Source organism: Nicotiana tabacum, chromosome 20, assembly GCF_000715075.1.
Source record: "Nicotiana tabacum cultivar K326 chromosome 20, ASM71507v2, whole genome shotgun sequence".
NCBI lineage: Eukaryota > Viridiplantae > Streptophyta > Magnoliopsida > Solanales > Solanaceae > Nicotiana > Nicotiana tabacum.
Window position 1 is genome coordinate 136,272,734 of NC_134099.1, and position 23,436 is coordinate 136,296,169.

At 37.4% G+C, this 23,436-nt stretch overlaps 1 protein-coding gene across 3 annotated transcripts in view; it reads left to right on the forward strand.

Annotated features, from left to right (window-relative positions):
• The window catches only part of LOC107824498 (GDSL esterase/lipase 5), a 29,566-nt gene extending 6,497 nt beyond the window's left edge, over positions 1–23,069 (forward strand). Inside the window, exons 3-5 of one of the 3 annotated variants that reach the window (XM_016651307.2) lie at positions 10,519–10,740; positions 11,297–11,552; positions 22,760–23,069. In XM_016651307.2, coding sequence (XP_016506793.1) covers positions 10,519–10,740; positions 11,297–11,552; positions 22,760–22,785 — 504 coding nt within the window. In that variant the 3' untranslated portion in view covers positions 22,786–23,069. Of the gene's footprint in view, positions 1–511; positions 4,332–10,518; positions 10,741–11,296; positions 11,553–22,759 lie in introns of those variants that run through there. The other 2 variants (XR_012703772.1, XR_012703773.1) reach the window with 2 other exon arrangements.
• Positions 23,070–23,436: the final 367 nt, after the last annotated feature.

The following is a 23,436-nucleotide window of genomic DNA, read 5'->3' on the forward strand; positions in this document are numbered from 1 at the left end:
AATAAAGTAAAAGAGTCAAAATTAGTTGAAATAGTTATATTAGGCCTAAATTAAATATTTACGTGCTAAAATATGAAAAATTTTGGGGAGGGTCAAAAATCACATGTCTACAACTGCCCCTCTTTGACTGGAAACGCAAAGAGTTTTCAGACAAAGAATGGCTAAACAGGTTTTTTGACCCGACCCTTATTTAAGGAGACCAAAAGAAAAGAGAATGTGATCGAGTCCTGGTATCTGAGCTGCCTATATATCCTTAGCTATAAATAAATCAGACCACGTGTAGTTCAGAAGTGAATGAGGTGATGAAGTACCGAGGTTGAGAGCCGATCGAGGTGCCGTCGAGGTTCCGATCCGCGGTCCTGTCATTACATCAAAATCAAAAATTAAAAAAATTAACTAAGCCTATCAGCTACGAGTTACAAAATTTCTATCTATGAGTCTTCTGAAGCTTGATCTTTAGTCTTGGTTGGTTCTTCATGCAGACTCTGATTTGGATCTTGATGCTTGTTAGCTGCAGGTGCTAGTCTGCTCTTCTTCAACTTTTTCAGGTCAAGATGGGGCATGCAGAGCTTGCGACTTCAATTATGTCTTGAGCAGTCCACATCTTTTCTCTGGTTTTGCACTTTGGATTCACTTTTTTTCTTTTCTTCTTTTTCCTTTTATTCAGGATTGAGACTACTTCTTTTGGTCATGTCGATCCCTGTGCCTCGAGGTAAAACCTGCTCAGACACCAAAACAAACAAACAAACAAATTTTTTTGCCCTAGTTTTCACTAGGAAAATTTCGTGAGTTATTGTAACAAAAATCTAAACTATTTCTTTATTGAAAGCAATAAAATCAGGATTGTGTATCTTTAAGAGAAAGAGATTAGGGAGTGGAGCCTTATATCTATACTAAAAATCAACCAGGAAGTGGAGACCTTGTGTTTGGAAAAAGCGACTAGGGAGTGGAGACCCTATGTTGGCAAAATACGACTAGGGAGTGGAGACCCTGTGTCTAAAATAATCTCAACTAGGGAGTGAAGACCCTATGTTGGAAAAAGGCGACTAGGGAATTGAGACCCTATGTCTAAAATAATCTCAACTAGGGAGTGGAGACCCTATGTTGACAAAAGGCGACTAGGGAGTGGAGATCCTATGTCTAAAATCTCAACTAGGGAGTGGAGACCCTATGTTGGCAAAAGGCGACTAGGAAATGGAGGCCATATGTCTGAAAATCTCAACTAGGGATTGGAGCCCTATGTTGGCAAAAGGCGACTAGGTAATGGAGGCCCTATGTCTAAAATCTCAATTAGGAATTGGAGCCCTATGTTGGCAAAATGCAACTAGGGGATGGAGACCATATATCTAAAATCTCAACTACGGATTGGAGCCCTATATTGGCAAACGGCGACTAGGGTAATGGAGGCCCTATGTCTAAAATCTCAATTAGGAATTGGAGCCCTATGTTGGCAAAATGCGACTAGGGGATGGAGACCATATATCTAAAATCTCAACTACGGATTGGAGCCCTATATTGGCAAAATGCGACTAGGGAATGGAGGCCCTATGTCTAAAAATCTCAACTAGGGATTGGAGCCCTATGTTGGCAAAAAGCGACTAGGGAATGGAGGTCCTATGTCTAAAAATCTCAACTAGGGACTGGAGCCCTATGTTGGCAAAAGGCGACTAGGGGATGGAGACCCTATGTCTAAAATTTCAACTAGGGATTGGAGCCTTATGTTGGCAAAAGGCGACTAGGGAATGGAGGCCCTATGTCTAAAAATCTCAACTAGGGATTGGAGCCATATGTTGGCAAAAAGCGACTAGGGGATGGAGACCTTATGTCTAAAATCTCAACTAGGGATTGGACCCCTATGTTGGCAAAAGGCGACTAAGGAATGGATGCCCTATGTCTAAAATCTCAACTAGGGATTGGAGCCCTATGTTGGCAAAAGGCGACTAGGGAATGGAGGCCCTATGTCTAAAATCTCAACTAGGGATTGGAGCCTAATGAGACTAGGGAATAGAGGCCTTATGTCTAAAAATCTCAACTAGGGTTAGAGCCCTATGTTGGCAAAAGACGACTAGGGAATGGAGGCCCTATGTCTAAAAATCTCAACTAGGGATTAGAGCCCTATGCTGGAAAAGCGTAAAAGATTAAGATTGGGGATTCTAAACTATCATTTTTTCGAATTTTCTTCTTATCTCTCCTTTTTTTTCATTTCATTTTCCTTTCTCTTTTTTTTTATTTCTCGGAATGAGTAAATGCGGGAAAAAACTTGGAGGGGACTTCCCTTTTTATGGATTGTTGCTGCAAAGCTATTTATAGCATCTGCGCATTTCTTTTTTTCTTTTTGGTGGCACTTGCTTCTTGCACGGTTGCTTTGGATTGCACCTGCTTCAAAATTCAAACAAAGAAAAATTGTTAGTTTGAAACGGTGGTTAGTTTTGTGTCCTTGATTGTTTTTTATCACGGCTCGGCTTCTTTGATGAAGATCTCAATTGCAACCGCTCATTTCCTGGGGATCGATTTCACTTTAGGCCCTGAGAACCTCTGGGTTTTTTTTTTCAGATTTTGCCATGACGACTGGTCAGCTGAACTCAACTTTTTCGACTTTATTTTGCCTTCGTAGGCCTTTCCTTTCTGACTTCTTTTTTTTTTCTTCTCTTTTTTTTTAACTTTGGAGCATTGGGGAACTTTTGACTCCTCAAACTTTGCTGCAATGGCTAGTCGCGCGGGACTTGACCTTTTCCAACTTTGTGTCGCCTTCGTAGGCCTTTCTTTTCTGGCTTCTTTCTCCCAACTTCAAATCTAGAGCATTTAGGGTATCTTGGCTTTTTTTCAACTCTTTGTCTAGACGGTTAGCCACGTAGGACTCAACCTTTTTAACTTCATTTGCTTTATAGGCACTCCATTTGATTTTCTCTTTCCAAGAGTTTTGATTTCGAAGCATCGGCCTCCATGGCTAGTCGGGGTCGACTTGATGGCCGTGACGAGGCTGGGTGCCTTTCTGCCCATTAACTCGCGCCAAACGAGAACCCTGTAAATCAGTCTTGCCATCCTTTCTTTGTCTTAGTTTCAGAACAGTGTTAGACCGAAAGGGATTCAAAGAAAACAAACAATGGAATGGAGAATGAGTTTAAAACAGGAAGTGTCCCTTTCGGGGAAAGGAAAGGACTTATCTAGAGTACATGCGAACTTTAATGAACATGACATGCCTTTTGGACTGGATGCCTGATTTGTGTAAACCATCCGACTCTCAGAAATTCATCACAATTTTTGCCTCAAAATTGAGAAACCTTGCCAAGACTCTGTTGGTGCCGTTGGCTGTGAGGATCCTCTTTTCGATTAGGGACATCCTTTTCGGGTTTTCACGAGCTGACCTCTCTCATTTCTCTTCTCACCATCGCTTTTAGTGCTTTTTGCGAGTTTTCACTAACAAGACTCTCATTTTCAATTTCTTTGCTTACTGTCGCCTCACGGTGCCCATGTGGGTTTTCACCAATAAGACTCTCTCATTTTATTTCTCTCATTTTGTTGTATCAGATCCGAGTAACTGCATTCTCCGATCCTTGGACATTCTCACCGATTGGTCAGAAGGACTTGAACAGGGTTTTGGGGTAAAAAGGATTTGGATTGAGTTACAACTTTGGAACCATTCAGGCGGGATCATCGCCGAACCACTATAACATTTGCCCCAGTTTCACTTTTGGGGGAAATTGGAGTTTTGTTTTGGTGTGACTGAACCCAGAGAGGCTGCCTAAGTATCCTTTCGAAATCAAGTCAAACGTAGTTCAGGGAACTTTGTTTTTGATTTTCTTCTGTTTTTTTGCTTTGCTTTGTTTTCTCTTTCTTTTTCCTCTCTCTTTTTCATTTTTTTTTCATCATCATTTTTTTTTCATTTCATTTTCTTTTCTTTCTTTTTCTTTTCTTTTCTTCCCCTTTTTGTATCTTTCTTTTCCCTCTCTTTTTATTTTTCAAATTTTTTTCAACAATACTTTCAGGTTCCAAAGAGGGTAATCAAAGATGGGTAACCAACTCAAAGGGTTTGCAAAGGGTTGAATATTTGGATGGTGAGAAAGAAAGCTTTCTTTATCCCAACCGGAGAATATTAATTCTATATAAAGGATCCAACATAGTACCTTTTGACTGCATTTGCATTGACAGTTGTTTCAGGGACATTTCCTTCGATGTGTCCCAAGTACAACACACTCTTGTGGCATTACCCTTGTTGCAATGTATGGACCTTTCCAATCTGGGACCAATTGTCCTTCGGATGTTCCGAATCTTTGTTTTATTTCCTTAAAATTACTTCATTGCGATCTAATTCTTGATTCATTATTTCGGGGTCTGACAGCTTTCACGATTTGGGCATGAAGTCCGTAAGCATGTTATGTTATTGAAATTTGCATTTAACAGAACTAAAAAGAGAATAAGAAAGAAAAAGAAAATGGCAAGATTAAGAAAAGAGACATTCCTAGACAATGAAATATTAATTTCATTTCATTTTTTGATTTTTTTGATTTTTTGGTTTTTTTTGATTTTGAATTTTAAAGATAGAAGGATTTAGATCGGAAAGTAAGACAATAAAGTAAAACATCCGGATCACACCCTGAGATAATCCAGACACAGAAAGGATAGCAAGACTGGCTACCGAGACTCCCGTCTGATAGGGAACTTTCAGGCTTGACGACCGTTTTTTGGCTTTTCTTCTATCTCAGTAGTGACTACAATGGCCTTCAGTGCCGGATCAAATTCCTCATCTTCACAAATCATTCCGACTATTGACCCGTTGTTGTGGGCGGGCAACAAATTGTTCATCGCATCAAGAGCTTCTTCATCCTGAAAAATAATTTTTTCGGCTTTAATCAAATCTTCAACTGCCCTTTTGAGGATCCAACAGTCCTGTGTACTGTGTCCCACTGCTCCAGAGTGGTATTCACATATAGCATCAGCTCGGTGCGAGGGGGACTCGGGGTTCGATCGGTTGGGGCCACTGGCTGCAATAGATCTAGCCTGATTAGCTTTTGGAACAAGCTTGAATACGATTCACCAATAGGGGTGAACTGATTCTTTCTGAAAGGCTCTCTTGGGCGAGGATTGTATTGTGGATCATTTGGTTGATGATTATATGGAGCTTGGTAAGGATGGGCATTTCTGGGAGGTGGAGCTCGGTTTTGTGTATAATGTTGTGGCTGCGCGTAAGATTGTGTGCTCATCACCGCATATGGAGGCAGTGCCACGGCATACGCAGCATCTTGAAGAGGATAATAATGTTGAGGGACCTCAGGAAGCATATATGATCGGCTGGATGACCTGCGGGTCCCCCTCGAGCTCGAAACCATCATGGCTCCTTCTTCTCTCCCGTTTCCATTTATCAAGTCCTCTGAACCATTTTTAACATTTGGTGATATGGCTTTAAAAGCAACATGACTCAATATTCGACCCGTTTTTAGCCCATTTTCTACCATCTCCCCAATTTTGATAGCCTCAACAAATGGCTTTCCTATAGCGGACATCATGTTATGGAAGTAGTCCGCCTCTTGGGCCTGTAGAAAGACTGTGACCATTTCAATTTCATCCATTGGAGGCTTTACTCTGGCAGCTTGCTCACACCATTTGACAGCATATTCGCAGAAGCTTTCCGTGATTTTCTTTTTCAAATTGGACAAAGAGTTTCTGTCTGGAGCGATGTCCACATTATACTGGAACTGGCGAACAAAATCTCGGGCCATATCGTCCCACACGTGACAATGGGTAATTTCTTGATCTGTATACCACTCAGAAGCGATTCCGGTGAGGCTTTCCCCAAAATAGGCCATTAGCAGCTCCTCTTTTCCACCAGCACCCCTCAACTGGTTACAATATCATTTCAGATGAGCGACCCGATCTCCGTGCCCGTTGTACTTTTCAAATTTTGGCATCTTGAAGCACTGGCAAGTGGACATGGGGAAACATACAGATGCAGAGTATGAGACACTCTTCTGACCACTCAGACCTTGCATGTTTTTCAGGTTTTGTTCTAGGCCCTTCATCTTCCGAGCCATCTCCTCTTGCTCGGGATTTTTAACAACATTTTCTTGCTCCCCCGAGAGATCATATTGCGGAGGTTGAGTGAAAGAGTACGGGGTCACATATGCTATTTCTGACTGAAACTGTGGACCCTGAAAGATGAACATTGGAGGTGGTGCCTTTGAAGTCGATGCCTGAGGGCGAACCACAGAAGGCATGCCAGGATCATTGGAAGGTGCCCACATGGAATGCGTGGGTTTGGCACAGGGGCGTTGATAATCTCACTTAACCTGGGGATCAACTCAGGGAACCCAGGGATTGCACTTGGCGGTTCCCTACCATTAGACTAGGCATCCCACATTTCCAATATGCGGAGACGCAACACCTTATTCTCTTCAGCAGCTGCTGATTCTAGCTGTAGAATAGCCGATACTGGGCTATCCTCAGGACCGATGATTGGTAGATTGCTTGCGGAGGCCATCTGTGCCTTTGAATTTTGTGAAAGAGGGGAAGCTAGACTACCAACAAAACTAACCACCAAAACCTGACTAGTTTGCACATCCAACAACCTTGTTAGTTTTCAAACATTTAACATATAGGAAATCGCACGTTGGGATGCAATGCACCTAACAGTTAAACGCTTCTACCGTGTGTTTGAACGGTTGCATGTTTCATCCCGGTCTTAACTAACTCTCTTTTTCACTCAATATCTCTTTTCTTTTATTTTTGCTTCTTTTTAATCCCTCTTGATTTTTTTAATTTTGTTTCTGTCGCTCTTTTATTTTGGCACTCTTTTTTCCCTTTTTTTTCACTTAATTTTTCTTTCTCTTTTTTTTTCACTCAATTTTTCTTTCTCTTTTTTCAGTCTATTTTTCACTCAATTAATTTTATGGATATGATCGAATCCGATGGGGATTGCCTACGTATCATGACCCCGCATGAATCAGATGTTGCGTAGTTCGGAAAGATCGAGAATAGAGTAAATAAACTAACTCTTTTTTTTTTGGTTGGAATTTTTGAAAGAAATGCTTTAAAAAAAGAAAGAAAATATCTTTTTTTGATTTTTATTTTTTAAAGAAAGACTTCTAAAAAATTCATTTGCTTTTGATTTGAACTTTGAGAATTTTAAAAGTAAAAAGAAAATATTTTTGTTTGAATTTTCATTTGTTTTCTCTTTTTCTAAAAAAGAAGGAAAATATTTTTGCATTTTGGATGTTGCCTCTTAATTTTCGAAAGAGGGGCCTTTTAAGAAAATGTTTTGAATTTCTGAGTTTTTTTATTTATTCACAAAAGCACTTCTAAAGAAAAGCAAAATATTTCTGAACTTCAATTTTCAACTTTTTTTTTTGGAAAGAGAGACTTTTAAATAAGGAAAAGAATTTTTTTTCAATCCATTTTGTTTTGAGAAAAATACTTCAAAATAAAGGAAACCCGTATTTTGGATTTCGATTTTTTTATTTTATTGATTTTTTTTTTCATATGAAAGACTTTAGAAAGAAGGAAACTACTTTTTGAGTTTTTTTTAAGGAAAGTTTTCTAAAGAAGGAACTAATGGAATTTGTTTTTGGATTTTTTGAAATTGGGGTCGGAACCGATGAGGTTTGCCTACATATCTCACATCCGGTGAGAATCAGACCCGCGTAGTTCGGTCAAAACTGTGTACTTTTTCCTTTTGATTTTTATGAAAAATAATCTTTACACCTTACACCAGACTACTACAAAATATTTCTTTTAAAAGGGTTTATTTGCGCTAAACTAAAAGAATGACTATCTTTTTTTCTCTTTTTTATTAATTACACTAATTTTTAAAATCGGTCAACAATGCAAGTAAGCCTTCCAAATGATGTATCAAGTAGCACATAAGTGAATATGATGGTCTCAAAGAGGATACCTGTCTTATACGGACCCGGCCCCTGTGCCGAATTTTGCTAAGTCACATGCATGTGATGCACATAAAGCGAACCTACTAGGGACATCCAGCATGAGGTTTGTTCTTCTAGGTTTAAATCCTGGTGGAGAAGGTATCTAGACTGGCTTACTCGAGCGGACAACTCGAGCCGAGAAGGGTCAGTGTACCGGTAGCATTGCTTTCCGGCTTTAACTGATGGTGCTCCCCGCCTAAAACATGTGTGACTAAAATCCTTCACCGGGTGACAAGCACCTCGGCTATCTCAAAGAAAGCGGGCTATGTCGAGCAAATGCCTAATTTTTAATTTCAAGAAGACTTAGAGGGGTGCGTGAGAAGACAGTTTATATGTACAGTTCAACAATATTGAACCAGTAAAAAGCGAACAGGTAGCACATTAGGCACAAATAAATCACAATATATACAAAATTAATAAAGCCAAATAAAAGTCAACATGTACAAGCTCGAATTCTGGTTAGTCCCCAGCAGAATCGCTAGAGCTGTCACACCCCTTTTTTACCCCTCCAAAAGATATAGATATGTTATGGATTGTGGGTTAAAAAGCTTTCCAATTAAAGTGACAAATTTGAAATATGGATTATTTTATTTACAGGGTCGTCACTTGGAATTGATTTTTGCCGGTGTTCCAAGTCACCTCTTATTTAAATCCCTATTCAAAGGAAGGTTTGACTCTATTATTATTGGTCTACAAAAACAATGTCCGGGTAAGGGATTTTGTTGATCGGGGAGAAGGTGTAACGCATTTCCCGAGTCCCGTGGTTCTAGCATGGTCGCTTTATTGACTACATTTGGCTTGAATTAATTCTTTAATTGCTCATCTTAGAACCTATGTACATTTTTACTTTTTACTTGCTTGATTATTCGCAATTGAAGAATTGAGTTACGCGGACGTATACTCTTTTCCTTTGGCGCGTCAAAAATCATGTCACGCGAACGTGTCCACAATCAATAACGCTTTGTTCATTTTTTTAACAAAAAATTTGGTTGAAGTTGCCGCGAACGCATCCCTCGAGTTATTTTTAGAAATAAATTCGCAATTATGTTACGCGAACGTATACATAATCACAATACTAGTCTAAATCGAGCCTAAAGCAAACTACGATTATTCAAATACTTTCTACACTAATTGTTGTTAATGTGAGGACCATGGGTTATAGATTTTATTTATGGATAAATATTTTAACTATTATTATATTTGATAAGATCATCTACATTACAAATTATTAACGGGCTAAAAGGCATCTCAGACTTATTCAACAGTTACGAATTAAATGATAGGCTAATCAATTAATCAAATTCAAGCCCAATATAACTTGGTCCACTTAGTGGCTCAAATCAGCCTAAATCCAATACCCAATGAAAAGCACATGACCCACTTCAACTTTGAAAAACCAAACACTGATCTATTTGTTCTAAGAAATCAAATTAGTGGTAGGTTCCAATTTATCAAATAATTGGATTAAACTCCATAATATTTAATAATTATCTAAGTGAACAGCAGACTAACATGGATCAAACTTTAACTAAGACAAAGAAACAACTAAATCAAAGCAATCATAAGGAAATGAACAAAGAAATTAAAAAAAATCAACTAAAAGCATGAAATTTAAAAGAGAAAAAAGAATAAAACAAACATTAAAGATGAGGACAATAGGTGAAAAACAGGCCTTTCTTTAGCTTTCAATAACAACTTTGCATAAAGGAATCTGACATCGACAAACTTTGCAGAAAAGAAAACAAGAGCTAGGATCTACGTCCGGCGAACTCGAACGATGGCCTCGATAATCTCGACTCAAATGGGTTGATTTTCGATGATGTTTTATGTGAAAAAGGAAAATGCTTCAAGGTGTTTTTATGGTATTTTGGTGGGTTTAAGCGTGCATTTTGGGGCTGATTTTAGCAGCTTTTGAACCTGTTTTTGCAGCATGATTTTCGCTGCTTTTGAGCTGTTTCATAGTTGCTGGGGTTTGTGTTCTTGTGTGTGTGTGTTGGTCGTTTTTGATTAGGAAGAAACCATAGCAGAAGGCTGAAGAAGAAGAAGAAGAAGATAGGATAGGGGAGGTGGGGTATTTTTGTTGTCTCAGCTGAAGAAATGGCGGATCAGATGGGGTTTTCGGCGTAGGTCTATATTTAGGTGTTAAGTACTATTATATAGGGGTAGGAATTAGGTTATGGATATGAGCCTAGGAATTATGGGCTTGGTAATTATGGACTAGGTAAAAAAATTAGGCTTAACAATGGATTGTTCGAGCCCAAGTTTTATTCTTTTCCCGCGAACGAGATTAAAATACGATCTCATTTATTAATTTGTCCTACTTAAGTAAAATAACTGTTAAAATAAGACTGACCGTTAAAATAAAACTATTTTTTGGTATTTTTCAAGATTAAAAAAAATGACTACAAAATATTAATGAAACTATTTTTTTTGTAATTTTTATTTTCTTGTAATAAAAAAAAGTGAAAGAGTCAAAATTAGTTGAAATAGTTATATTAGGCCTAAATTAAATATTTACGTGCTAAAATATGAAAAATCTTGGGAGGGTCAAAAATCACATGTCTACCCTGCTCAAAAGTACTAATATTTTTTTGTTCTTCAGGTAATTAATATGGAGACTCAACTCAAACACTTCAAGAAGGTGAAGACTTGGTTGAGAAACAAAATAGGCAAATCAAAATCAGCCAAGATTTTGTCAAAAGCAGTCTATTTATTTAGCGTTGGAACGAATGACTACCTAAGTCTCTTTGTGACCAATTCCACAGTTGAAGACTCTCCTGAATACGTACAAATGGTCGTTGGCAACTTGACAGCCGTCGTTAAAGTAAGTTAAATTTGCAAATTTGTATTCATCTAGAGGTGGTAAATGAGCAGATCGGATGAAACTTGAACGAGTTAAACAATTCAAATTAATAAACAGGTCGTGATCCATTAATCTGTACAAAGTTTGTTTGAGTCAAAATGGATTGGATGATAATAGTCAAATAATAAGATCCAACCTTCCTTACTCTCTCCTGTCCACTTTAATTGATTTTTTGGTCTTTTTCTTGTGGTCCAAAATATTTATTTTTTTGGATATCAAGAAGGAAATTAACTTTTTTTTTTCAAAGTTGCCTTAGAGTAAAGAGTACTGTAGGAGTATTCATTGTATTTCCAATGAATAAATTAAGGTTAATATGATCAATTTCATTGTTAATTAATATTGAAAAGTGGATTTCTTAATATGTGTGAAAACAGTTAAAAAATTAATTAAAGTGAACCATAGTGAGTACTTTATTATTTTTCTTTTTTAAAAGAAAATGTGAAAGTTAATGTATTTTTAAAAGTTATTTGCTTTCAAATTGCATTGTATAATCCAGAATACATATGAAATTCCGCAGGAGATACACAAAATTGGAGGCAGGAAATTTGGGTTTCTTAATTTGGGAGACTTGGGTTGTCTACCTGGCCTAAGAATACTTAATCCATCTAGCAAAAATGGGTGCTTGGAAAAAGCTTCAAACTTGGCCAAACTCCATAATATTGAGCTGTCCAATATCCTCTCAAGAATGGAGAAAGAGCTGAAGGGGTTCAAGTATTCACTCTATGACTTCAATAGTAGTGTGAGGGAGAGGATGGATCATCCCTCCAAATATGGTATGCAATAAATCAAATCATTTATGTATTGATATCCACGTAATTTCTTCCCGTCTATCCAGGCCTTGATCAGTATTGTCAAAGGCTCATTTAAAGCGTGCTTAAGCCCTGGAGCTGAGAAAAGCTCCGGGAGGGCGCTACGCCTCGCTTAAGTTGCACTTCAGTGTAAGTGATCACGCCCAACTCTAGTTCTAAAAAGGATAAGCGGTCGCTGCAAATATAATCCGATCTAAAAGTCCGGAGTCGAATCCCACATAGAACTAAAGCTTAGCTATATCTGTTTAATATCACTAAAATGACAAGTTTGAACAATTTTCTAAATTATAAAGATTGAGATTTATATTTCTAACTAATTAACTAGCAAATACTAAAAAACGGTAAAATTATCAACTAACGAGACAAAGGGTTGGAGACTAAATTAAGGAGGTCTAGAGTTATGATTTCCCCAATTGTCGGAATCCTTCTAGCTATGTTCCTTACAATTTTGCCAATGTATTCTCTACTGATCGTGAGCACTTTAGGTGTCGTAATTCTCTCTCAAGCAACTACAATAATTTACTAGACATATTCTCTCGAACTACGCTAGTTGGCTGTCACGACCCAAAAATCCCTCCGAAGGAATCGTGATGGCACCTAGTCTCTAAACTAGGTAAGCCTAACATTAACTGAAATAACATTGACATTTGCCAACTTTAAATTCAATAACTCTTAACAATTTACAATTCCCAAAACCGGTGGTACAAGTCACAAGCCTTTCTAAGAGTAGTTATACAAAATAAGTACATCACTGTTCCGAAACAAAGGGGACAAGTGGAAATAAGTACAATTTAAGGTGACTCCGAGGACTGCCAACGCTGCAACAGGTTTACCTTGAGTCTCCACCGCAACGAACAGTTACTATCGATCAAATACCTGGATCTGTACACAAAAATGTACATAAGTGTAGTATCAGCACAACTGATCCCATGTGATGGTAAGTGCCTAGCCTAACCTCGGCGAAGTAGTGACGAGGCTAGGACCAGACTACCAAATAAACCTGTGCAATATAGCGTACAAAAATAATAGGAAGCAGATAACAATGATGGCAAAAATGATCAACCAGTGATATAAATAGCAGGCAACAAGAACACCATAAATGCTTCTCAACAAAAATAAATAAATACAAGTGCAATAAATTAATCAAGTCCTTCAAATATAAATCTTTCGCCTATAAATCCTTCAAGTAATAATCTCTAAGATATAGTGCCCACATATTTCTGTCTCATATTGCACAACAATATTCTCATATTACTCAGGAGTATTCACATAAGTAGATTTTAGGATTACAAAGTTCACTCATGAGTGGAGGATAGTAGGAGGACTTGCCTCGATACTCAGAACCGAATCAAGTTAAGAAAATTGTTACTTTATAATAACTCGAGATCGTACTTGCAATGACACCATCTGATGTAGCGACCTCAGCTATACAATAGCAAATATATCAATGGGTCGGGCCTCCACCTCTTAGGCTCCATCTACCCTCTTTTTCCTCCACCCTTAATTGGTAGTGTAAGTAGAGTAATAACTGTAATGGAGTACGTGTCATGTGTGCTCTGATGGAGTAGATTTCTCCAAGTCTGGGACAATTTCTCATGATGTTCCTAGCATCACCATATTCATAACAACCAATCTGCGGTCCAATTGCTCATACTGAGTTTATACTGGTTAACTAGGATAACCATTGTAGGAATTCTTTACCAGTGGTGCATTAAAAGATGATTGCCCCACGTAAGTGCCCTGATGAACTGGAGCACTATGAGTATTCTGAAATTGTTTCCATTTCCCTGCTGATACTGAAATGTAGAATTAGTAAGGACGCAGGAATATCTCAACTCTCATCATCATCCCGTTCAAATCTTAGCTCTTGATCATATACAAGTTTTGGAAAACCTTTTAATACCACACAAATACATCTCAGGCCAAAATTGGTATAACACACGACCCCGCAATCTGATCGTTGATATTTGACTTCCCCCATTTGGTGCGAAATCATAAGACACATTCCCGATGATCCACGATACTAACCTTCATCGCTCATACGATACCAGTCATAAGACACCTCAAGCCATTTACTTGGCACTTGTCACCCTCATGACAGTCAAACTTACTTCCTCCAGTGTCTCGGCTTGCTAGTAAATACTATTCTCTAAATAAAAATCCCATACAAAACACATAGTCTCTAATACGACTAACTATTTTTTAGATCTACATCCACCTGTGATGATTAGGCAACCAACTAAACCTTCTTAAGATTTTACTTATCAATCAGGCGTCAAAATCGGATGCACCCCCATGCGCACAACTGAAAGATCTCTCTGCACTTCTATATCATCGATTCTGAACGACACGTGGTAATAATGGGTGAGCAACCCTGGCTCTCTTATAACCCTTTTTACGGTATCACAACCCATTGGCGTATTGCGCAATTCCCTACATGAGTGGATGCAAAAGAACATAAGATATATGCTTCAAGCTGAATAAATGTCGCACGATAAGGAATGAATGAAGTAGAAATTTTTCCAACTAGTTCTGTATCCTCTCGAAGATAAGTACAGACGTCTCCGTACCGATCCGCAAGACTCTACTAAACTCGCTTATGACTTGTAGCACCTATGAACCTAGAGCTATGATACCAACTTGTCACGACCCAAAAATTCCTCCGAAGGAGTCGTGATGGCACCTAGTCTCTAAACTAGGTAAGCCTAACATTAACTGAAATAACATTGACATTTGCCAACTTTAAATTCAATAACTCTTAACAATTTACAATTTCCAAAACCGGTGGTACAAGTCACAAGCCTTTCTAAGAGTAGTTATACAAAATAAGTACATCACTATTCCGAAACAAAGGGGACAAGTGGAAATAAGTACAATTTAAGGTGACTCTGAGGACTGCGAACGTTGCAACAGGTTTACCTTGAGTCTCCACCGCAACGAACAATTACTATCGATCAAATACATGGATCTGTACACAAACATAGTGCAGAGTGTAGTATCAGCACAACCGACCCCATGTGCTGGTAAGTGTCTAGCCTAACCTCGGCGAAGTAGTGATGAGGCTAGGACCAGACTACCAAATAAACCTGTGCAGTTATATCTTACAAAAACTATAGGAAGCAGATAACAATGATGGCAAAAATGATCAACCAGTGATATAAATAGCAGACAACAAGAACACCATAAATGCTTCTCAATAAAAAAAATACAAGTGTAATCAATTAATCAAGTCCTTCAAATATAAATCTTTCGCCTATAAATCCTTCAAATAATAATCTCTAAGTTAATATGCTTTTCAATAAATATATTTCTAATATATTTCCTTCAAATAAGTATCTTTCAAATAAGCATCTTTCGAATATAATTCTTTCGAGTAAAGGTCACCTTGTGACGCCTCATTTCATAATCATAGATAATATAGGTCTCAGCCCACTTTCATATTTTCATGGCACCTCGTGCCACATATTTTTGTCTCATATTGCACAACAATATTCTCATATTACTCAGTTCATAGGTTCCATAACCCAATACAATTAAGAATGTTCAAGGAGCCTCATTCACTTAACATAAAGTAGAGTACAGCCCCCAACCCAAATAGAAAATCAACAAGAAAAGATGAAGTTATTTTTAGAAATCATTTGATAAAGAAAATACCCATTTCAATTAAAGTACAATATCAAATGAATCATTTCCTTTAATACGAGAAATCAATAAATCAAGACATAGAAGGAATTTCCTTTTAAGTAAAGTACAACCTCAAACGGTTTAAGGAAAAATTTAGTTGAGAAATCAATTGAGTTAAAAATGTAAAATTTATTGAAATATGAAGTATTGAACATATAAAAAAAATAAGGCGAGGTATTGTAAACATTATGGATTCCAACACAAAGGATCACAGCAGTAAAGAGATCTAAACAGTTAATACACTTGAATTGTTAATAACAAGTAAACACATCAAATAGAAAGTGCACGGCATCACCCTTCGTGCTTTAACACTCTCTCACCAAAACAATACACGGCATCACCTTTCGTGTTTTAACACTCTTTCACCAAAACAATACACGGCATCACCCTTCGTGCTTTACACTCTTCCTCACCCAAGAAACAAACACAAGGCAAATAGGGTAAGTGAATCTATAACATCAAAATAAAATCCCGACAACAACAGAAAATTAGTAAATAAATGTAAAGGAGAACATAACTCAATTAAAATCAGGAAAAAATCAAGGATAAGTGCACGACATCACCCTTCGTGCTTTTACTCTCATCCTCTCCATAAGAATCAATATAAACTGCACGACATCACCCTTTGTGCTTTTACTCTCAATATAATAGGCACGGAATGGTACATCGTGCGGCACGGCATCACCCTTCGTGCTTTACATTCTTTCCTCAAAAATCATACACGACATCATCCTTCGTGCTTTAACACTCTTCCTCACCCAAACAACAATTACAAGAAATAAGGGCAAGAAAATAAATAAAATCACTATAAAATCCCGGCAAGGGAACAATAGTACAACAATCAAATCCCGGCAAGGGAAACAACATCAAAACAATAACATCCCGGCAAGGGAGACAATGTCATGATTCTCTCTCTTCTTTATTCACAACTTGAGTCAATGCTCTACAATGTTTAACAATTCAATTGTCAACTTGAGCCAATGCTCTATAACGTTCAACAATTTTATTCTTAACTAGAGTCAATGCTCTACAATGTTCAACAATTCAATTCTCAACTTGAGTCAATGCTCTATAATGTTCAACAATTCAATTGTCAGCTTGAGTCAATGCTCTATAATGTTCGACAATTTTATTCTTAACTAGAGCCAATGCTCTACAATATTCAACAATTCAATTCTCAACTTGAGCCAATGCTCTATAATGTTCAACAATTTTATTCTTAACTAGAGCCAATGCTCTACAATATTCAACAATTCAATTCTCAACTTGAGCTAATGCTCTATAATGTTCAACAATTCAGTTGTCAACTTGAGCCAATGCTCTATAATGTTCAACAATTTTATTCTTAACTAGAGCCAATGCTCTACAATATTCAACAATTCAATTCTCAACTTGAGCCAATGCTCTATAATGTTCAACAATTCAATTGTCAACTTGAGTCAATGCTCTATAATGTTCAACAATTCAATTGTCAACTTGAGCCAATGCTTTATAATGTTCAACAATTTTATTCTTAACTAGAGCCAATTTTCTACAATATTCAACAATTCAATTCTCAACTTGAGCCAATGCTCTATAATGTTCAACAATTATATTTTTAACTAGAGCTAATGCTATACAATGTTCAATTAACAATAATACTTCCGCAATTCATATTCCTCAATAGAAATTATCATATAGAGCATATACAATACGAAACGGAGTCATATTAATCAAAGTATAAGACTCACGGGCATGCTTGACACCAACGTATAGATACTCGTCACCATGCCTATACGTTGTACCAACAAATAACACATAACAAATAGGACATAACTCCTAATCCCTCAAGCTAAGGTTAGACCAAACACTTACCTCTCTTTGCAACCAATTCAAAATTTCAACAAGCCTTTGCCTCGCGAATTCGTCCGAAGCTTCAAATCTCTTAGATGAAGATCTTGTGATTGAGTTCCTTGATTCTTGAAGATTAATGCAAGATTAGATGATTGGAGTGTTAGGCCTCATCCTTCTCTCTCTAAAATGCTCTCACGTCTCTCTAGAGTGCTCAAAAAATTCCACCAAAATAAACCCCAATCGAGTTAAATAAAATGGGGTTCGGGTCTAAAAACTCGTTTTTGTACTGCCGCGGCACATGGGGCGCCGCGGGGCACAGGTTCGGGCCCTTTGAGTTAGCTTTCCAACCATATATTGTGGAGCCAAAATGGAGTTTTTGAGCAAAAAATTATGTTCATTTTACTAGACAGTGCACAATATGCCTACTCGATTCTTCGTTTTGTTGCTCTATCATTTGTCGATCCCCGAATACGATCCTGGCTTAATTCCTTGGGCGTTTTCTAAGACTTGAAAGCTCCAAATCACTTGAATTCATTCCATAACATCTATATAGCTTGGAATTACTCCTACAATGTATAAAATACACAATTAGTGCAAAACACTAACGATTAAAATACAAACTCAACTAAATTGCAGTAAATTTGAGTGTAATAAGCGACTAAAATACGTAATTATACCCTATCATCAACACCCCACACTTAAATCATTGCTCTTCCTCGAGCAATCAAACTACACTTTTTTTATAGACACGACCTTTTTAAACAATTCTCCTAACTCATCACACCAAGAGTATTTAAAATAGACTAAGCACAAAAGCGTAACATCTTCACCTCAAGATTTGACTCACAAGTACAACGCATTATTCACAACTCACCCATTTACTCTAACATAGAGGTCACTGGCATTACCTTTTCTTCATGAATCAAGTGCCCTCACACAACAAAAGGGAGTAGTTCCACACAATAAAATTTAGGAACACTTAGGAACTCAAGATAGAAAGTATTCACTAACTCTCAGAAACAATATTCATATGCCACAAAAGATGCACCATAAGCTTGCCCGTAGTGTACTACTCCACTAATCGAGTTCATTCAATCTAGGATCAATTAGGACTTTATTTGGTTGTAATGTAGGCTATGGGATGGGTAGGATACATTTAGATATAAGAGTGACTACACCTCCCTAAGCACTTTAATACATATACTTTGACATTCAAGCCTCATACTTATGTCAAACAAAGACTCCACCTTCACATCAATGTATATTACCCCATTCTTCTTTAAGCACACTTACATCAAGATCCACCACTTATCAAGGAATTTTTTTCACAACAATCCAACTATTTTTTTTTATTTTTTTTTCAATTCAAGTGTCTCTTACTTTTTCAAAACAGTGCACCTTTCTCCTTATTTAATTAGTTCCACTCAAAAGTCAAACCAACCACCCCACACTTTAACCTTTACAAAGTTCATAAACAATTCAAGTGCTCATGAGAGGTTATAATGGTTTAAATAGATGGTTAATTCAAACAAATGGGTAAGGCTTGTAATGTGGTTGCCAAAGAAACAAGATTACAGGCTCAAAGGGGTTAACTACGATACATACAATTAGGTGGGTAAAATATACATATTTGACTCAACAAAGAAACGCCTATATCACTTCCAAGACTGAACAAAACCAGTATTTCGCTTTGTAAACACACAAGGCAAGTTCTAGGCATCAAATGCAATGCACAAAATATAACAAATTCTTACACACACAGGGCACATAACTCACTCAGGATTGCACTCATCAAAACACTCTAGTCAAAGTAGTTAAGCAAATTTAAGGTACTTATACAAGAGTCAAAAACTGAGCCTAAGAGTCACAACCAAAGTACTCACTATTATCAAGGCATAACAAAGTCAAGAGATATTGCTTCATTTCAAAACACAACACAATGGCTCCTATTCCTAAAAAAAACTAACTACACCCGGTTCAAATAAAACCTTTGGAAAAGAACCGCGGCACAAAGAAAAATCAAGGGGGAATTGCTACACTACCTAACAAAAGAAACTCTTTTTATTTTATTTTTTTCTTTAGACTTAAATCCCTCAAGAAAATTGTCTAATAGATCCATCGTCGGGAAAAGTCCAATCTTTTCTATTAAAAAAAATTATTCAATTAAACTAACACAACTAAAATAGCATAGAAAGTCACCCAGACAATCTCCTCACCTCATACTTAAAATTGTGCATTGTCCCCAATGCACACCATAACTAATAAAAGGTAAAAGAGACTCCCTGTTAGGCTAAAGGCCGAAGCACTAACAGCTCATGGGGTACTCAGACTTCTCCCAAGTTTGGTCCTTCGTGCGGGTACCTCACACTTAGTTCCAACCATTTGGTTTGCTGTTGCATCCTTCCAATACCTTTGCTTTCCATGCTCCTAGAAAATAAAAAATTGACACTACAAAAGTAATACAATTGATACGTCGCGCGCACGACGCGAATCACTTTTTGCCTCCACCTCGAGCTTATGAATTGAACCCCCAATTTGGCATCAAGTTTTCGGCTATGCTCCAGGGGTGGAGGAACAAATCTAATTGGCCCAAGAAACCGTTATACTATTCTACACTTCTTGGCTTTTAGATGAGGTATATAATCCTGTCTTTCTGGCAAGAAAAATTCCAGAATGTAGGCACCTTGTTCCTCATTCCTTGACTTCTCAATCAGCTCGGATGACTCTATTTCCATATCGTCATCCAAGCACAATGTAGAAAAATGTTTGGAGTGAGGACCAATGCGCTCACACACATGAACTTTAGGACTTTCAGCATCCTCAACATCAATGATACTAGAGTCAACAAAATTTGTATCCTCAATGTCCTTGGCTGACTCTAGTCTCACTTCTTCAACATTGACATCCTCAAATTGTAGTTGGCTAGGTTGTTGATGTTCTACTCTGACCTCCCCAGTTAACACCTCAAATTCATTCTCTTCTTGGCTACTATCATCAATATTGGCTTGTTGAGCATTAAAAGCTCCAACCACTTGACTCAATTGAGCCTCCAACTTGTGAATAGTTGCCTCTTGCCTTTCTATCTGCAATTGTTTTTCATTATTTTGTTTCAGAAGGCACTTTAACATATCCTTGATCTCCTTTAGGTCTACATCCCCAGGTTCTTTATTCCTGTTAACTTCACAAGAAAAGGTAGAACCATCATAGCAAGGGGTTGAGGGAAGATAAGAAATATAAGCACAACCATAAAAGTGACCATTTTTACCACCACACACATCAAACATATTTCGTAAATAAGATTGAGTTGGTGCACATAACTCGCTCTCAGGAACGTTTTGAAAATTTTGTCATGGGTGGTTTCCTTCACAATATGTATGGAGATCAATAGTAGAATTATCTACACTTAAATTCCCATAATTCCAAGATGTCATATTTCTCAAATCAACAATTATAAAACAAATACAAAAAAAGTTCAAACTTGAACCCTAGCAATATATACAGCTACAACTACACCGTTAGCTCCCCGGCAACGGCGCCAAAATTTGATCACGCCCAACTCTAGTCCTAAAAAGGATAAGCGGTCGCTGCAAATATAATCGGGTCTAAAAGTTCGGAGTCGAATCCCACAGAGAACTAAGGCTTAGTTATATCTGTTTAATATCACTAAAAAGACAAGTTTGAACAATTTTCTAAATTATAAAGATTGAGATTTATATTTCTAACTAATTAACTAGCAAATACTAGAAAACGGTAAAATTATCAACTAACGAGACAAAAGGTTAGAGACTAAATTAAGGAGGTCTAGAGTTATGATTTTCCCAATTATCGGAATCCTTCTAGCTATGTTTCCTACAATTTTGTCAATGTATTCTCTACTGATCGTGGGCACTTTAGGTGCCGTAATTCTCTCTCGAGCAACTACAACAATTTACTAGACATATTCTCTCGAACTACGCTAGTTGGCTTTATCTAACCTCTTATTATGACCACGTCAAGGCTTTGTTATTTCTAAACCTACCTTTAAACCCACGGTATTGATTTCTCACATATGTTAGGAGTGACGTTGTTCAACAACCACCTAAATATGTATCCTTTTCTCAAGCAACACATAATAAATAGGTACAGTCAATCGATGGCCATTCAATCAACAACAATAAATACATAGTTGAACAAGTAGAAAATCCAACGGCTCAATTATATAAAAATATAACAAGAATTTATCCTACAAAAGGTTCTATCAAAACCCTAGATAACAAATTAGTTATTCATAATAGTATGTAAAACTACAATACTAAAAGTCATAACCACAATGAAAAAAATAGGAAGAGGAAGGAAAAACTCGTAGAAGAATTCTCCGCCTTGCTCCTATTGTGTCTCTACTTCCTTAGGTCGAATCTGTGTCAAAAATTGGTCTCCTCTCCTCCTTAGGTCTAAATTATGTCAAAAGTGTGTCCTCCCCCTTAAAAATACCGTTTTTCCATGTATATATATACCAAGTAGGGTCGGACCCAAACAATTATACCTTCTTCTATGCGAAAAAGGACAAGTTTTCAGGCCTGGATGGCCGCGGTCGCGGTCGGGGCGCGGCACGGACGTGGTATTTGGCAAGTATACTATTTTGGCCCGCCTCAGGTCCGCGGTCGCGGTTTTGACCGAGTTTTTCACCCTGTTTCGTTTGGAATTTGGAAAAATATAAAACATGAAAGTTGTATCTCTTTGAGTTAGCTTTCCAACCATATATTGTTGAGCCCAAATAGAGTTCTGAAAAAAAAAGTTATGTTCATTTTACTAGATAGTGCGCAATATGCCTACTCGATTCTTCGTTTTGTTGCTCTATCATCTGTCGATCCCCGAATACGATCCCGACTTAATTCCTTGGGCTTTTACTCATACTTCAAAGCTCCAAATCACTTGAATTCATTCCATAACATCTATATAGCTCGGAATCACTCATACAAGGCATAAAATACACAATTAGTGCAAAACACTAACGATTAAAATGCAAACTTAACTAAAGTACAGTAAATTTGAGTGTAATAAGCGACTAAAATACGTAATTATAGCCTACCATCAGTAAGCAAGGCACTAAGTCGCGCGCCTCATTGCCCATATGTCATATTTTGAACCGTTCGATACTAAACAACAAATATCAATGACATATAAGTATATTAATTATTAAGAAAAATATTATAAATGAATTTGTTATCCTTTTCTTGAATTACATATATTTATTTATTTATTTTTCCTTCATTGGGTTTATTTTTTCTTCCTAAAGCCACACTTAAATTGCGCTTTGTGCTTAAAGCCCCAAAAGATCTGAAGCACTTTTTAGAGCTTTTGCCTTTGATGACACTGGTCTTAATGGGCAGAGTTACCTAGTACCTGTTACTGGTGGTAGCTAGCGGGTATCGTAGTAAATTAGTCGAGGCATTCACAAACTGAATTTAAATCGGTAGCGAATTTATAATGTTAGAAATGGATTCAATTGAACGCCTTTTTAAGATTTAGATCATACATATATGCGTGAACCAAAAAAATAGTCCACATATTATATGTTTTGAACTCATGTTTTCAAAGAGTTCATAGTTTGAACCCATAAAAATTAAATTTTGAATTCGCCCCTGTATCAAACAGTGACATAACAATTGTTGCAGGTCTCAAAGAAGGAAAAAGAGCATGATGTGGGAGGGGGCAATATAGAGGCATATTTAGCTGTGGAGGAAAAAGGCCAGTAGGACATGAATTTGAGCTATGTGAAAATCCAAGTATGCATGTATTTTGGGACTCCTATCATCAAACAGAAACTATTTACCAGCAAATGGCAGCTGAAATGTGGAATGGGCCTTCTAATTTCAAGTCTCTCTTTCAATGCTTGTAAAGTTTTAGTTCAATGATAGTGATGTTTTCTTGCAAAAGGTTCAACTACAACATCATTTACAAACTAACTTGGAAATACATTCTTCTAAGATACTTCATCTGCTTAACAAACAACAAATTTAGCTTAGCATCGGATTTGCGGGTTCGGTTGAACACAGTATTTTGGTCTAAACCATGTATTTGTCTTAAAAAATTTATTTTATATTGTTAATTTAAAACTCAGTAACATAAATGAACTAGAATCCCGAACCAACAAATTTCAAATCCTGACTCCGCCTCTGTTTAGCTAGACTACGAGCTGAATCTCCCTCGGTGCGTTGGTGAGGCAAACCTCAGCGAGGACGCTGAGTCCCAAGGGGTGAATGTGATGCCCATGACAGAGGGTGGGCTGCTAGGGCGGGTCAAGCGAAACTGACAGGCTTCTAGGCTAGCAAGCTTCTGAAGAAAGGGTGCA